Below are 16,981 nucleotides of genomic sequence, written 5' to 3'. Positions count from 1 at the left end.
GTGGTGCGTGTTCTGTGTGTGCAGGTTGTTGGGAGCCGATGTAAACGAGGGTTATCGACCAAGCAGAAGTCCGCTGCTACCTACACAACAGCAAGACGCAAAACAAGCAGAAAAGCGAGTGACTGGCCGGGAATGGCCGTTGAACGAAAGACGGTTGCAATGATGGCGGTGGCAAGATTCTCCCTCTTTTCAATTTTTCCTTTTGTCTGGTTCGCCGCCGCCCCTTGTTCGAGGCAGCCGAGGCAGACGGCGCTAGCAAATAAGGCTGAGGTGAAATTATTTGAGGAGCTATTGTAGGCAGCAGACGCTATACCTTTTACGTAAGTCTTATCAGTCGCCTTATGTACATACGAGATGGCCTCCTGCAGGCACCTCGACATGCCAAGTCCTCTGAAGAATAAAACTGAGTAAAGATTCACCGCATTTGGATGCTCGACTTTTCGTTCAAGATTCTGTAGAGCCACGTTCTAGGTGAGACTGTTTCAACAGCGCGTAGCCAGCCGGAGGCCAGCCATTACCACCTAAGATGTGTGCTTACCCCGTTCCTTGCAAAGAGCCAATGAAAATACTGCTGAAGCCTAATAAAGAGAGAAAAAAAAGAAGTCTTCGACACCATTCTATATCCTCTCAATTTCGTCTCGTTTCATTCCTGTTCCTATTTTTTTTTTGGAATATGCACAGCGTAATTTATAAAGACATCGTCCTCCCTTCACGTCCAACCCGCTACCCTGTACTTGTACCACAGGGCGTTGCTGGGTCAACCACAGCATTACCACTTTGGGCCACTCCCAAACTCAATAAACAATCGGACCAGCGTAATCTCATTCACGGCCCTTGTTCCGTGCAAACGTCAAGTAGTAGCAATGAAATAAAATTACAGCAAAAGGCTCTCGAATCCGCCAGATTTCACCCAGCGTTGCTCATCTAGCATTTTATTCCCCCTATCCTTTCTTTTCCTGCGTCCTCCCCCCCCCGGCCCGCCCCCTCAGACTCAAAAACCAACTCTCACTCGCGAACCAACAACGGAAACCGATCATAAGATCTTCGCGACCACAATATGGACGCTCCTCCGGCCCCCGTCCCCAAGACGTCGCAGAACCTCTTCGAGGTCTACCTGCGGCTGCGTCCGCCGCCCACCGCCGCCGCGGCCGCGGCCGCGCAGGCGGAGCGCGTGCTCACCGTCGAGACGCCCGACCAGGACGGCGTCCGGCCGAGCCACATCACGCTCAACCCGCCGTCGGACCGCCGCCGCGCCATTGAGCGCTTCGGCTTTACGCAGGTCTTTGCCGAGACGGCCTCGCAGCTCGACGTCTTCTCGAGCACCGAGATTGTCGGCATGGTCGAGGGCGTGCTGGCTCCCAAGGGCGGCGAGGGCACCGACGCCGTCGTCGCGACGCTCGGCGTCACGGGCTCCGGAAAGGTATGGCGCTTGGCAACACACGCAAAAGCTGTGTGATGTGCGGCAGAGAAGGGAAAAACATTTGGCGCTGACCTCGTTTTTTGTTAAAACCCCCCTAGACACACACGATCCTCGGTTCCAAAACCCAGCGCGGCCTCACCCAGCTCGCCGTCGACGTCGTCTTCCGCTCCATCGGCCCCAGCATGCTCGACGCCGCCTCGCTGCCCGCCGTCATCGAGTCGCTGCAGGCCTGCGATCCTTCCGAGTCGACCCTCATGGCGGCGCCGCAGTACCTTGAGACCGTCTTTGCCGACCCCTCGCGGCTCTCCCGGGCCAACTCGCGCGCTGCCACGCCCATGCTTGTACGAACCCTGCCCTGCTCGTTTCCCGAATCACCACCACCACAATCACCACCACAATCACCCACACTGCCACGACTGTCGAGGCTGCCCGAGCAGTAGTACCGCTCTCGGCAGCCCGCCGCTACGTTGCCCAAGAACCTCCTCTCCCAGCATCGGCTGGACCCTCTCTACATGGCTCTCACAGCCACCGCCCGCGGCAAATCCAGCGCCCGGCGCCAAAATGTCATGGCTAACAGCATCCAGGGCGACTTTAGCTCGAGCATCATGTCCCCGGCGCCCAGACGTAACCTCCCACCCATGCCGAATGCGCTCCCGAAACAGCCCGACGTGAGCGGAGTCCTCGTGCCGTGCGATACGTCCTCGGAATACGTCGTTGTGGTGTCCATGTACGAGGTGCACAACGACCGCATCTACGATCTTCTTACGCCGGCAACGAAGAACGCTGCCACCAAGGAGTTCCGCCGTCGGCCCCTTCTTTTCAAGTCGACGGAGCTGTCGCCTGACCGCAAGGTCGTCGCTGGTCTCCGCAAGATTGTCTGCACCACGGTTAAGGAGGCTCTGCTCGTCCTCGAGGCTGGCCTCCAGGAGCGTCGCGTTACGGGGACCGGCAGCAACAGCGTGTCAAGCCGAAGCCACGGCTTCTTCTGCTTCGAAGTCAAGAAGCGCCACGGCGGTCGACGGCCTGGCCCGTGGGGTGGCAGCAAGCTGACAGTCGTCGATCTGGCGGGCAGCGAGCGTGCCAGAGAGGCCAAGACGGCCGGCGCCACGCTCGTTGAGGCTGGCAAGATTAACGAGAGCCTCATGTATCTCGGACAGTGCCTGCAGACCCAGAGCGAGCTAGGGACATCTACCAAGGTATGAATAACCCTTGCATCCTGCCTGCTCAACCTGATACTGACGTGTTGCAGCCCAATGTTGTCCCTTATAGACAATGCAAGCTGACTGAGCTTCTCTTTTCCAACTCTTTCCCTTCACATACAAGCCCTCATATGCCTCGGCGTAACCCGCAAAAGGGTGTCATGATCGTCACCGCCGATCCAACTGGTGATTTCAACGCAACCTCTCAGATTCTTCGATACAGCGCCCTCGCTCGCGAAGTCACTGTACCGCGAATTCCTTCCATCACGGCTACGATACTCGCCAACGGCCCTGCACCCGCATCAGGAACACGCTCTGTCAGCCCTGTCCAACATCACTTTCAGCGTCCCTTTATCCCTGCGGGCAGCGGCCACGGCAACTACCGCAATCATTCGCCTGTCGACGAGCGTGCCACCATGGAGATTGCTGCTCTTGAGATTGCCCGTCTCAGCGACGAAATTGACCAGCTGCGTGCGGAGACGGATGCCCACATGGAGGCGCGCTTCACGGCCGAGGCCCACCTCTTGAGCATGGAGGATCGCCTCATCGACCTCGAGGCGGCCATCCGCGACGAGTGCGCCGCCGAGTTTGAGCAGACCCTCATGCTGGAGCTGGCCCGCTTCAAGACGAGTCTCGCGCTGGAGCAGGAACGCAGCGAGGAGCACTGGGACCGCAAAGTCGACCTGCTCGAGCGCGGCCTGGACGGTGCCGGCGGCTGCGCGGAGGACGGCGACGAGTACAACAAGGAGAATGTCCTCGTCGAGGACCTGTCCGAGGAGGTCGAGCGTCTGCGCCGGGAAAACGCCGTGCTGAAGCGGGAGCTGGCCGGCCGCAGCCCGACCAAGCGCAAGCCCCTGGAGGAGAGGGATGACTTTTCGCCAGCGCCCGAGGCGGCGCCGACAGCGAGCGGCACCGTCTCGAACCTCGGCAAGAAGCTCGAGCGCATGCGCGTCAACGCTGATGCCGGCTCGCGGTCGGCCAGCGGCACGAGCAACGGCAGCCCGAAAAAGGTGCGCCGAACGGCCAAAGCGACGTAAACTGCAAGAGAGCGTCTCTGCATGCGCATCTCAGTGCCGTGAGCAAAAGCTGAGCAATTGGATAAGCGGCGCTTGGCGTTTGGTCTGGTTCGGCGGACATCTTTAACAATGTTGGATGCATGGCTTGGATTTACCCGACTGTTCTTTTTCGATGCATGAGTTTTAATCTGTTCTTTTTTTTTTCGAGTAAACAATACCCTCTGTAGTCTAGTTTACTGCATTTCTACAACTATTTCTTGCCAAGTCTCGGGTATATCATGTCGTGATGTTGGGCTCGTCGACTATAGTTTACATTCCAATGCTTTCGCCTCAAGCTAGTGGTCATGGCTGCGACCCGCGTGGTCATCCTGAAAGTCCTTTTCGCTGGCCGCGGCCACAAACTCCCTCGTCACGTTGTTGAGTTCGAAGAAAAGGTCCGGCATGCGGACCTCTTGAAAACCGACGGGCCGCGTCACGTTGCGGCCCCAGGTGACGGGCACCGCGTGGCGCTCCTGCCAGTCGACAATGTCGCCAAAGTCGCGGCACTTGTGGTTGACGTCAAAGTCGGGCCAGGGGCGGTGCTGCGACTCGAGCCACTGGTAGGTGACGATGTCGAGGCTGCCGGCGCACATGAGGTTCTTGAGCAGGATGTCGGTGCAGTGCGAGACGTGGATCCAGTGCAAGGGCCGGTACGGCTCGCTGCGGACGGTGGCCTCGTGGTCGTAGGCCTTCCACGCCTGGTGCCGCAGCAGGTTGAGGCAGTGGATCTGGTGGAAGACGTCGACCTGCGCCATGTAGGCGTCGTCGCCGAGGCCGTACGACGGCGGGAACTTGACCGACACGGCCGGGTCCTTGCCCAGCCGCGCCAGCTGCGCCCCGCTGATGGGGAAGACGCGAATGTCCTCGAGCGCCTCCCAGCGCGCCTCGACGTCGGGGTCGGGCGTCATGAAGTCGCGGTACGGGTCGCTCTCGTTGCGCGACCACAGCGTGCCGCGGACGACGGCGTCGTGCGACCGCAGCTTGATACTGTCCCACACGGGGGCTGGCTCGTGTCAGTTTGAGGTGTGCGTGAGAGAGGAGAGAGAGGAGAGAGGAGTGAGAGGGGAGAGAGGGAAGAAGGGGTGGATGGTTGTGCAAGGCGTACAGTAGAACGATGTGCGCTTCATCATTTCAAGGTCCGTAGGGTGAGCCTGAAGATAGCCGAGCGTGAAGAACCCCAGCGAGGCGCAAAAGAGAACAGTGTTGAGGATCGTCCATAATCTCCAACGTGCCGTTGGTCGTCTGTAGTGGTGCTCTTCCGACTCCCAGAGCAGCTGCTCCGTCGAGCTACCGTCGGTGTCTGACCCAAGCTTCTCGTAGCCCATTTTCTTTTTTGCCCCGACGTTATTTGAGCATGTAAAGGCAAGAGAGAGAGGCAAGTCTGACGGGAAGAAGAAAAAGAAGAAGAAGCGGAAAAGCGAAAAAAGAAGACAGTGTGTATGGAATGCAGGCAGGAAAGAGGGCGATATGGGATGTCCGGGGACCGAACAAGACCATTCAATCTCCTAGCTGCCAAGACGGCTGAGCCGGGCACGTAATGGAAATTATGATGACGGCAACATCGGCGAACACAAGTGACTCTCGCCAGTCTCACGCCGAACAAGGCACGATAAGTATGTCAGCCTGGTCACCGCGTCCCCACGACGTTCTCCAACCCTCGTACTAGGGGTGCTACCCGATGCGGAAAGCCAATGCACGAATAGCGGAATCCTACCCAAAAGTTCCCTTTCCTCGTGGCGGCGCCACGGGCATGAACAAAAGGGCAGCCGATAGTTTCGATGGCACCAACGATAAGAAGAAGTGGTCTATAGCCCTCTTCCCCCGCTTGCCGACACACGAGAATGGAGGCAGCTCGTAGAATACCTCATTCCCACTTACACAAAAGAACCTTCCGAATGTGGCTTTGTGGCTTGGGCTGCTACTGGTAGTCAGTTATAGGCTTGATGTCGAAAGCGGAAATCTCCGAGACGAGGCGTCCAGCCAAACGCAGCGCCGCAAAATCCTGAGGCCGAGTCAGACTATTAATAAAATCACGTTGGTACGCGGGGAAGCTTAAACCTGCAGGGAGAACCATTATCAGTCCCCTGCCCCCCCGTCCTGCGGCAAAACGACCACAACTCGGAAGATGCGAGTCACCACTAGCTGCAACTGGCGGAACTGCCGAGGGTAGAGTGCGGTATAAGATACCCGAGGCCTTGTGCATTATCCTCGGGATAGCTGGAATGTCTTTTTTGTGGGAGCAAGGCGATGCTGCCTCAAAAAGGGAGATTGAGTCCAGGCACGCCACCAGATGCGGGCCATATTGAGGGTGTCGAAACGGCATAGTCTCCGAGGCCACAGACGAAATACAGGACTTGGCGGCATGGAACCATTTAGACTTGGCAACCTTTGATGCCCAAAAGTACTGTCCCGGAATATTTCCTGTGTGGTGTAAGAAGTGTGTCAATCGTGCCGTCGGTGGCCGAGGGAGAAGGGGACCACGCCGACTGCGCATACTGCGAATGCCGCATGGACGCTCATGCTTCTCGAGGACATGCTGCATGAGGAAATGCAAAAGAACCCGATGTTAATTAATAAAAGTATCAAGTGAATATAATAAAATGACAGTGCTTTCTGGATATAAAGATCAGTTGACTTCCAGTTCCCAAGTGACAAAAGACTTTGGACATTGCATTTGTCACAATAACAACCCTTTTTCCTTTGCAAAAACAACCAAAAATCAAGATGAACGTTGCCAAAATTGCCAGTCTCATTGTCCTCGTCGGAGCAGCTCTTGCGGCCCCTCCACCAGAGACCCAAGGTACGTCATCAACGCGAGACCATGATGGCATTATTGTCCGAAGGGGTGTGGGCTAAGTTGACGCGATGGGACAGACTGGCAGGCCTACGGCAAGCAGTACCGGCTGAAGATGGTTCAGGATTAGGAGGCTACAGGTACATCATCACTATTAGAGAATGAAAACCGGAGCCTTTTTCCATCCTCGCTTGCCTTTTGTTCCTACTTTATATGACATGGTGATGCGTGACAGCTTTCCGGAGAGGCACTCAACTCGCGCTAATATGAGACGGACTCGTGAGAGCTTGCGCCCTAATGATTCCCTCTGAAAACTTTGCTGGTAAATTTCAGACAATATTGGCTGTGTTACTTGTTGAAGACTCGGGCTTGTCAATTCAAGGCTGTCGGTGCACTGGTGGTGTTGCCTTGCACGACCAGGCATTCCACGACTGATGCAAAACCGGCCGTGGCCGGATCAACTTTTTTTTTTAAGAAAAAAACACAATCACTACAAATCAAAGGACCTGCCAGATCCGTCCGAAATGAGGCGTTCTTAGTGCTCGCCATATTCGGCAGAGGAGCGGAGAAGGGGCGTGAATAAGCACACGCAGTGTAGCCTGCGGCGACAAATGGCCGTTTCTCTCTTTCTCTCTGCCTCTCTCTCTTCACACGCCGTCCGCGAGACATATGTAGCAACGCCGCCGTTACGGGGCCTGTCGGTATCTAGAGTCTAGAGGCCCTTATCATTAGCAATAGAATGGAGTACCGCAAAAAAAGGTTTACTATTAATAGCCCAAGTCAGCACCCTTACGTTTGGAAAGTTTCCGTGTAAGTGCTGCCCATGACGTGCGTGCCGGCGAGGATGACGGGCCTCGGAAGACTGGGGTATTCAACACAGATTAGAGATGGGCTAAAGTGAAGAGTGCAGCACGGACTATTGGACTGCTACTGATGGCTAGAAGGCTGTCCATTACAGAGACAGGAAAAAAACGAAATGCTTTGAAGCGGTTGATATACCGAGCTACCCACCTACAACTCGCCCACAACCCTCCGATGCCAATGCTGCCGACCGCCATCCCGGCGCCGTGCGTACGATCATCGACTCGCCTCCCGTCTATTCCACCCCATCCTCCGTTGTCCGAGAATTGCTAATCAACGCGACGCAATGGGGCGGCGGACCACGACGTGGAAGGTGGTGGGCTCAGGACTTTACTAGGTCTTACACTTGCCATGGGGTTCGAGTATGCGAGCGGGGTCACACGTATGGGGCGGCAATGACAGCACCGACGATAACGAGAATGACATTTTTGGTTTGTTTTTGTTTTGTCTTGACCCTCCATCAGCCTGTTTTGTTCAAAGTGAGGCGAGCGCGGATCCAGATGCGCATCAGCTCGCCCTGCATTCGAGCGTCGTGCCCCCCGGGTACTTTGCTGCCGGTATTGGTATGCCGTTCTCCATAGTAAGCCGACTTCCTGACCCAAGCCTATAGTCATACATTCCCTGTCTCTTTACTACTGAGTACGCTCTCTGATACGTGGAACTGGATTCGCGGCCAGCCCGTCACCTTGCGTGGGGTTTCTCAATTAGGCAGGCCATCGCTCGGCGCGGGGGGCGGGGGGCGTTTGGTTTGGGGAGGATCACAAGTGTTTAGACTCCATGCCCACCTCATGCCCACTGATAGATAGATGATGGCTCGTCCAGGGGGCGAAGAGGGGGGTGAATGAGGCTGACTGATGTGAGGTCGTATGCGGCTGAAAGCCTCGGAATATGCCCACTACACACAGGTCTTGCTGATCCGGTGACGATGCGTACCAACATTCGTACTGGTACGAGTATCTCGAGCTCCCATCCTCGAGCTCCCCCCCGCCTCTAAGGTGGCGTTCACGTAAAAAGTCTCCGCACGGGGTTTTACCTGTCAGGAGGCGAGCGCCGGGGAGTTATCAAGGAACTTTTGGACATGGCTCAAAGCCAGGCTCGGCATGTACTCGCAAAAGGAAGGTAGTCTAGCTGATGCAAACGCCGCCAGTCACAGAACATGGAAAGGATGATGATGGCCTGTGTAGATGGTTGACCGTACTGGAACGTATAAAACACCGTCTCCCAAGGCGAAGGGGCGTTTCTCCTCTACACATCCATTGTAAAACTCGAACCCTTTTCATCTTCCCCTTTTCTACTCACAACGACTATCCAAAAATGCAGTTCACCAAGATTGCCAGCTTCATCGCCCTCGTCGGCGCCGCCCTCGCGGCTCCTGCTCCTGCTCCCGAGCCCGTGCAGCGTAAGTTTTCTTCATCTCTGCCTCCTGGTTGGCAGAATCTCCTAAAAACAAGAGAAAAAAACGTCCATGTCGTCTCCCGTTTCACAATTTTTGTTCTAACCTTTTCATTTCGATAGCCTGGGAGGGTTACGGCCGCGCTCACGAGCTCAAGATGGCTCAGGACTAAACGAAAAAAAAAAGACCCTAATACATCAGGACGTGTGGAGGTGTACTGTGGGAACTTGCGTTATCCGGCGTACAAATGGACGAAATGAAGAAATAAAAAAAGAATAATATTAAATAAATAGAGCACCATGAAAAACGCTGCGTTTCTGGTCCTGGTCTTGCCAATGCCATAATGTTGCGACGAGACGATGAGCACGAGGGTTAAAGATTGACCGGCCACGGAACGACGAAAATCGTTGATGCGTTGATGCGTTGATGCCCTGGTAGTCTTTGTGTATTCTTTTGTTGCTGGCATTGTTCTTACACAGCTTGAAAATACAAAACATGACAACGCCCATCAGAGTGTGGTTACGCGATAGCCATCAAAAAGAGCAATCCGATAGAAACCACGACACAGTGATCGATGGCGAGGCATATCGAGAGCACAAGTGGATGGATGCATCACCTCCCAATCATCCGGCCACACGCACACCGCGTCTGCTGACTTGATCTGAAAAAGAAATCGAGCATATGAAGAGACTATAGCTCATCACTGCTCATCACTGCGCTTGGAGTCTGTCGATGGTGCCCTGGTGAGCAGGAGCATCATTACGGCCGTTCAGTCTCTCACCCCCCGGATCCTTTTTTGTTGGATCGTGCTCGTTCATAGAGCAGTTTCTCATTACATTAAAAAGTGCCACATTCGGACGGAAGTCGTTTCCCTTTCTCGGTTTGTTCACTTTTTCATGGCCAGTCACACTCGCTCGTCAAATCTTGCCAGTACGAAGGGAGAGATAGAGCATGCCTTTCATACGTGATATAGCTCGAGTTCTCTTTCTACTTGTCCTTGTAGCCTTGTTGCAAATGCGTACACGGCAATACTCACCGGCTTGGCCTCCACTCTCTGCCAAGGGAGGCCAAGGATACCATCTTGTCCAAGTCTTCATCCCATTTTCAAATAGTCAAAACACAACTTCAGCAACAACAAATCCACATTGGGTAGGAAATGATTCAAATTTCATTCAGTCTTCTCTTTCTATACCCCTTCCAGAGGCGGCTAATTCATCCCTAGACAAAACAAAAAAAAAAGAAAAAAAAAGAAGAAAAGCTCTTCTTCAGAAAGGCTTTTATCGCTAAAGTTCTCCTCTTTTAAACAAGAAGAAAAAAAACATCTTTTCCTCGCAAAAGTCTATTTTCCAAGAAATCTGCACACAAGGATACGCTACACTGTGACGGAAGAAGCAGAAAGGGAAAAAGAAGCCATTCGGCTGAAATCGGGCCACAGGCCTTTTGTGTTTGGCAAAGATACAGTACAAAGAAATAGACAAGTAAAGGAAGAATGAAACGACGTGGACCGTTCCATATCGCCTCTGTGCGAGGCCAGGGGTAGCTCCTCGGCGAAGAAGCTACGCCGTCCTCGGTCGTTTTTTGGGGGGAACACGTTAGCATTCTGCGTAATGTGCGTTCTCAAGTCAATGTTCGGGGGACATGTATGGCGCGTTAGATTCGTAGCATGTTAACATCGGATATGCTGCGGTGCCGTTTGTGGCCAGGATTGGCGTGCTCGCCCGAGGCTTTGCGTTTGGCCGAGGCGTTCTCGAGCGGGCTACGGGCCATGTCGCTCATGTGCTTCTTATGCCGGCGGATCGGCGTGAGGGGAATACCCGCCGTGTCGAAGCGGTCCGACTTGAGTCCCTTGAGAGCGGTGTAGTTGTAGGGCCCGCTAAAGGCCAGCGAGTCCTGCGTGGCCTGGTTGCTCAGGATCAACTGCTGGTTGATTTGATTGCGGCGGAAAGCACCGACAGTCTCCGGGTTGAGATGGGAGAGGACATCGACTTCGCTGGATGCAGTCGTGGGACGAAGAGGGGTCGAGGATGGCTGCCAGTTGCCATTTTCATCCTCCTCGGCAGAAGAACCACCTCCGTCCCAGGTGATAAAGTCACTAATGTCAAGATTTTTCTCGGCGTCGTCCTCGTCACCTTCTATGCTGGAAGAGTTGCCGTCGATGGCAGCACCGTCTGCGGGAAAGGGGAAGAATGAATCGGCGGGCCCGAGAGTTTGCGTGTTCATAAAGTCACCAAAGGTGTTGGAGGAGAACATGGCACTCAGCATCATGTTGGCAGAGTTGCTGAGCAAAGGTGTAGTTTGGTCCTCTACGGGCCAGGGAAAGTTGAACTGCTCGGGGGACAGGTCGAGCTGATGGCGACGATGAGGGGTAAAAATCATCATCTTGCGGGTGAGGGGGTTCAGGACGGCAATGGGCTTCTTGTCGGAGCGGTCCAGCTTGAAGCGGCCAACACGGGGCTGGCCACGCTGGTTCTGTACAGGTTCCGACTCGGAATCCGTCACCTCACTGATGGCGACGGAGGGACGCCTTGTCTTTCTGCGTACGGGGGGCTCTGGGGTGTCCTCTTCGGTGGTGTCACCGTCCGCTGGGCAGTCGTGTTAGCAAGCATGGTTACGCGGATACAGGTCCCGCTTGAGGTAGGACTCACTTTCATAGCCGTCGAGGTCTTGATCGAGGTCGAGGTCTTGGGCGCTTGCCAGAGTGGACATGATATCTTCAGACTTGATGTGTTTGCTGTGCGGAGTAGCGATGGGGGTGTCGTCATCGGCTAGGTGGCGTAACATGTCATCCGTGTCGGACTCGTCGTCATTATCATCCTCTTCATCAGCATCGTGGCCGTGGTGCTGGCCGGAATAGTCCCAAAAGGTACCCGAATCGGAGGAGCCGTCGTCGGGGTCGTTTTCAATCTCCTTGCGAAAGGCGGGGTCGAGAGAATTTTGAGAGACGAAAATGTCGGGGAAGAGATCGCCGTGGTCGTCATCTTCGGTGTCGGTCGAGTCAGATTCGCTGGAGGGGACGTCGAAGCGAACATGACGCTCAATGGCAGTGTCCGAGGTGAAGGCGCTGGCGTCGTTGTAAAAGTCGGAGACTTGATTGTCATCGGGGTCGGAGACGATGCCGGCCCAGCTGGTCTGTTCGTCGGCATCGTCCAAGTCGAGGGTGCCGTTGACAGACACGTCTACTTCAATTTCGAGGTCATGTCCGTAGACATTTTCGTTGTCGTTGTCGTCGTCATCGTCATCATCGTCTTCGTCGTTGCCGTCGTCGGTGGGCGGTCGAGGAGAGGTCAGAGGCTCGTGGGTGGCTTCTGTACGGATATTCTCCTCCTCGACCGCATCGACATCGTCCTCGTCGTCATCTTCGGAGTCGGTAATGTCTTCGACGGCAGAATAGCCATCATCATCAGAAAGATCAAAGGATGAGGCCGAGGTGGTGTCGGAGTCTCGGCGTTTGGGGCGGTTTGGGGTGTTGGCTGATTTTTTGCGAACGTTGCGAGACATGGTGGCAAATCTTGACGAATGCAACTACGGGGAGACAATAAAATAATTTCTTCGAGGTGTGGTATAGAGAGTATTGGTATTTTGGCAAGTGGCAATGGTGTTTCTTGATCTGGTCAAAAAGTCGGAAAATTTTTGATAGTGGTGTGATGTAGCCCCAGGCGTTGACGGGCAGAGGTTGGTGATGGGTGTCTAGTTGGAACAGCACTCTTCAACGGCCAAGCAGGGAGCTTGGCAAAGCGGCAGAGCTGTGGAAGAAAACGATTTGTCGAGTGGAATAATTGAATATCTCGGTGAAACTGCTGGACTGCGAGCCGTGGCCAGGACGACGGGCTACGGCTCGCAGTGGGCGATTTACAGCTCAGCGACGGCCCTAGGCATGGTGACTCGGCAAAAGGTTTTCTTTGGGGGTGATATGAGCAGACTGTGTGCTGGATAGGACGACTTCGTTGTCTATTTGATATTGGTGTTGAAGAAGAAAGAGACAGGAAAGAGGGAAGGGGAGGGGAGGAAAAGGGAAGAAGAAAAAAAAAAAGCAAAGCGGGCGAGAGTGAGTCTGGCATCCCCAAACTTTTTTTTTTGGTGGGGTATGTTCTTTTTTTTCTTTGGCGGTGGCAGCCCAACAGTGACTTAATTGGTGCATGTTTCTGGTACGTTTTAGCAGCTTTGGCAGCCTTTTGGCAGATTTTAGTGGTGTTTAGTGGTGTTTGGCGGTCTTTGTTCGTCTTTAGCGGGCTCTTCGTGGGCTCTTTAGTGGCCAAATCGCCTGTACGATAATAGTACAAGTACTGGTAGCCATGGGCTGTTCGTGGCCGAGTGTGGGGTCACCCGGTTCTACTCGGAGCATCTCATTGGATGCAACTGACTCACCCTAGTCCCATCTTAGAGAGGGATCTTGGTTGTACCTCCTGTATCTCACGGTAGTGGGCTGGCTGGCTGGCTTGCTGCACGCTGAGCTGCCCACGGCCCACGGTTACCTGCATCGTCACCGCTCTTTGCGAGCCTTTTGTACGAATAATAAGGGGTCCTTGGGGGGTCTTGCGGCGTTGCGGCGTCATAGGAGGCCGGCGGGGGGGGGCTTTTGGTGGGCTTGTAGGGGAGCTGGGGAGTCAGAGGAGTCATCGCTGCATTCTTGCAGGGGTCTCCTGGTTGCTGGTGCAGTTGGCCAACCAGCAACTTGGCCGTACCAGTAGCCGTACGCCGTAGTCACTGCGGATCTTGGCTGCAGGGGCTAGGTACGGAGTAGAGTGGGACTCGTGTGTTTCTGAGCAATCGCCCACCAATCGCCTATATTTGTATCGTGCTGCGCAGTACTCCGTACTTACTGGGTATACCTACTGAGTAAGTACTTGGAGGTACCTGGTTGCCTGGGAACCTGCCAGTAAGTACGGATAAGTACGGCGTACTTAGAGCAACCACAACAAGCGTTGAAGCCACACGCGCCACACCATTCGCAGCCACACTGTATTATACAGACTATCAGTAGGTACTATTACAGTACGTCCAGGTACGAATTACGCTCGCAGCTCGTTGGCTTCTATAAGGAGCAATTCACACGGCAACAGCCGGGATAATTCTTTTCTTTTTCTACCCAAATTCTCTAATTGTCTTCAAAAGCAGGTTTCCCGCTGGGCCATCTTGTCCAGCTTGTCCAACTCGACGAGTCCTACCAAGTGTAAAAGTCCGCATCCTATGTCGGCGACATTGATATTTTCCATTGACGTCGCTGTGACAAAGCAGTCTACTAAGTACTTTGAGCCATTAACTTTCACCAATAAAGCATTTCCTGGCAGCACATCCCAGCAGTCCAGGATGTAATGAAGCACCTGTATGACTCGTAGGTCTTACTGATAATGGCCAGTTGGGTTACCCTGTACACAATATCCTAGTTAGTTCATGCAGCCACCAACTATAAAGACGCACAGCTACGCACCGGCATATGCAAGCTTGCAATTTAACTCTCATTTTATTAGAATAGAGATCAGTTGGGCCTCAATTCGGGCATTAATCCTTCTCGTGTATATAAACCCGGTGCCCCCGTAACCACAACGCTTGAATCTATTGATCCCACTCTATGCCAATCTCCACAATGGACTGCAATCGAAAGGTACAATACCGAGACCGTGCAGAGCAATGGGACAAACAGTTTGAGTTACTCTTCGAAGATCAAGTGAGCGCCAAACCACCCAGGACGAGGACATATGCAGGTATAAGCTAATTATAACCCCCATCAGTGTGATGCCAGAAGAAGAGAAATGCTTCGATATCATTCCATTGCCCACGATCGGTCTGTCCAAGCTGTCGACGCGGTATATCTTCCCTACAGACCCCCACAGCTCATCCAAGCCCCCGAGGTGCAACGCGAGGAACACGGGCCTAAAGTGGCATTTTTCCGAGCCGTCCCCCAGGATGGCCGGATCAAACTACCATTCGACATTCACTGGGAGCGAACATGGGAAGTATTCCAGCGGAAGAAACGGATCTTTCAAAGAATGCAAGATTATTATTATTGGGAATCCTTTTCGGCTTCCGTAACTCTTAAGCCCGCTCCTATCCCGTTCCACGAGGAGATGGAGGCAGTCTTAGCCTTATTAGCCTGGGAGAGGTCCAAGTCTCAGAAGAAAGCCAATCTCGAATCATTTTTTGGCGGAGACTTTCGGGACCACGGTCAATTTAGTGTTCACGATGTTGATCCGTCGACAATGGCCACTGTGGTCTTCCGCAGTGGGGGTAAAGATCCAGCCACCGCGATTGTGAAGAAACCTACGGATAACCAATGTAAGGGCAAAGGCAGGGACATCGAAGAGACTACCATGGAGCACGCCGATATTTTTAACTGGATGGCTACGCAAGAGATGTTTTGTTCAATTAATCCATCGATTCGTGGGATTGCGCCGTGGCAGAGAATCATCCGCTGCCAAGGCCTGGAGTTGACCCCGAAACTTGATGAGCTCAATCTACGCTTCCCGTTGCTCGACTTTCGAATGAATGCGTGGGACGAGCTAGAAGATCCTGTAGAGGAGGCGGGGAAATCCTATTTTGCGGGCGAGTGCAGAAGCGGGACAGAGAGTGCTAACCCGTACGATGTTCCAACCAGGGCCTTTCACCTCGTCTTTTTCGAGCGGGTGAAAAGTACGGAGCTGTACTATTGTATTCGCGAAAGAGACGACCTCAGGTTGGGCCATCTCTATAGAACTCCACCACGCAAAAAAAACATGCCCGAATGCGACTTCGGGTTTCGGCGGAGTTGTTTTACCGTTATTGGTGCCAACAGCCGCCCACTAGAGCCTGAAACTTCTGGGCGTGTGTTTGAAACTTCTTGTTACTGGACGATACTCATCCTGAGTCCCCCCCAGTTTTCTGATGAGAGTCGCTTTGCAGCAGAAGAGGGGGAAATTGATACCCGTCCCACCAGTCGGCAAACTGCCGAGCTGGCCTGCATTGTGTATGCGCTCCGAACGATTGTCAAGAAATGGCATGAATTTGACGACTACATTGGGAGTTTGTTGACGGAGGACTTTATGGACCCCGCGCAGTATTGTCAGCTTCTTTTTGACGACGCAAAGTTTAGTCGGTCGCGACTGTACTTTTGGACTCTAGGCTGTCTCAACGAATTCGACGTCATTCTTGAGGATAGCATTCTACAGTGGAAGTTGTATCAACTTGCTCGGGTTAATCCCATACTCTACCCGTCGCCGGTACCTGATGAAACCGTCCCCTCGGCGTCCGCTGGGAAGGCACCGTCATGTGTTTTCGACCTCGAGGACGACCGCATCCGGCTTGGGAAGCTCAACGAGCAGGCTCAAAATTTGGTGAGTGACTTGGAAGCTTTGCGGAAACGATTCAAAGCAAAAAAGGACAGAGTGCAGATACTGCGTGACGGTCTCTTCAACGCCAGCGCGCTGATGGAGAGCCGGTCCTCGACACGTCTCGGCATGAATGTGCAGCTCCTCACGTACGTCAGCATCTTTTATCTGCCGCTCGCCTTCTGCGCCTCGCTCTGGGCTATCCCCAGCATAACATCACCCCACACGCAGACTGCCTTTGTCGTCACTGCAGTGCTCGTCGCTTTTGCGACATACATGACCGTCTTTAACCTGGAGAATCTCGTGCGACTGCCGTGGTATCTTTACTCGAGACTAAAGAACCTCACAATGCGGGTAATGGTGAAAGACGGCGAAAGTGCTTGGCAGGAAAGGGCGGAGCGGTTTGAGGTGTTCCCTCCGAATCAAGGAGAGGGAATGCCGTCGGAGTGGTGGGTACTGTGGTATTGGATGATCAGGCTGTTGAAGACTACGCGCCGTTTGGTGCGGCAGACCAGGGTGGGAATTCATGAATGGCGGCGTCTCGACTACCCAAGGTGGAAAGGATTTATACGTGATTGGTGTGTCAGACTTAGAAGAAGAGTGAGTCGGCCAAATGTCGCTGAAGGGGATGTGTCGGCCCGGAGAACGGGCGAGCAGTCTGCGTGATGATTGGCGCCTTCAAGATTGGCTTCTAAACTGCAATCAGACCGCATCTTGGCGGTACGGCCGGTAGAAAGAATACAACATCCGTCTTCATTCTCTTCTGGCAGCTTCTGGGTGTCCCTTGTGGCTGTGCGCGTGCGAACCAGCCACAACTGGTATCCAGTGCTGGCTTCGTCAGGTGCCGACCAGGTATCCAAGACTTTTGGCGAGTGAGACAGGCTTGATGCCGTGGCGTGCCTTTGCCCTAATTTTTACCAGGCCCTACCTCATCAATGGCCCGAGGTTTACTACTGGA

General features: G+C 53.9%; 4 protein-coding genes across 4 annotated transcripts; 2 read left to right on the top strand and 2 right to left on the bottom strand.

Annotated features, from left to right (window-relative positions):
* Window positions 1-1,057: 1,057 nt before the first annotated feature.
* Window positions 1,058-3,656, top strand: V2A60_004155 (P-loop containing nucleoside triphosphate hydrolase protein; the record flags this gene model as incomplete). Its single annotated transcript, XM_083255477.1, has 4 exons — window positions 1,058-1,420; window positions 1,519-1,761; window positions 1,861-2,616; window positions 2,670-3,656. 4 exons carry the CDS (start codon window positions 1,058-1,060, stop codon window positions 3,654-3,656), a joined length of 2,349 nt encoding a protein of 782 aa, XP_083111603.1.
* A 314-nt stretch (window positions 3,657-3,970) lies between these two features.
* V2A60_004154 (oxidase ustYa family protein) lies at window positions 3,971-4,999 on the bottom strand (the record flags this gene model as incomplete). The annotated part of the gene is made up of 2 exons (XM_083255476.1): window positions 3,971-4,677; window positions 4,780-4,999. 2 exons carry the CDS (start codon window positions 4,997-4,999, stop codon window positions 3,971-3,973), a joined length of 927 nt encoding a protein of 308 aa, XP_083111602.1.
* A 5,373-nt stretch (window positions 5,000-10,372) lies between these two features.
* On the bottom strand, window positions 10,373-12,220 carry V2A60_004153 (uncharacterized protein; the record flags this gene model as incomplete). Its single annotated transcript, XM_083255475.1, has 2 exons — window positions 10,373-11,304; window positions 11,368-12,220. 2 exons carry the CDS (start codon window positions 12,218-12,220, stop codon window positions 10,373-10,375), a joined length of 1,785 nt encoding a protein of 594 aa, XP_083111601.1.
* A 2,086-nt stretch (window positions 12,221-14,306) lies between these two features.
* Window positions 14,307-16,553, top strand: V2A60_004152 (uncharacterized protein; the record flags this gene model as incomplete). The annotated part of the gene is made up of 4 exons (XM_083255474.1): window positions 14,307-14,387; window positions 14,452-15,342; window positions 15,574-16,377; window positions 16,500-16,553. 4 exons carry the CDS (start codon window positions 14,307-14,309, stop codon window positions 16,551-16,553), a joined length of 1,830 nt encoding a protein of 609 aa, XP_083111600.1.
* Window positions 16,554-16,981: the final 428 nt, after the last annotated feature.

Source organism: Cordyceps javanica, chromosome 2 (assembly GCF_051103115.1).
Source record: "Cordyceps javanica chromosome 2, complete sequence".
In the NCBI taxonomy this organism is placed as follows: domain Eukaryota; kingdom Fungi; phylum Ascomycota; class Sordariomycetes; order Hypocreales; family Cordycipitaceae; genus Cordyceps; species Cordyceps javanica.
The sequence above is the reverse complement of the archived record's forward strand: the minus strand, read 5'-3'. Positions and strand labels throughout refer to the sequence as shown.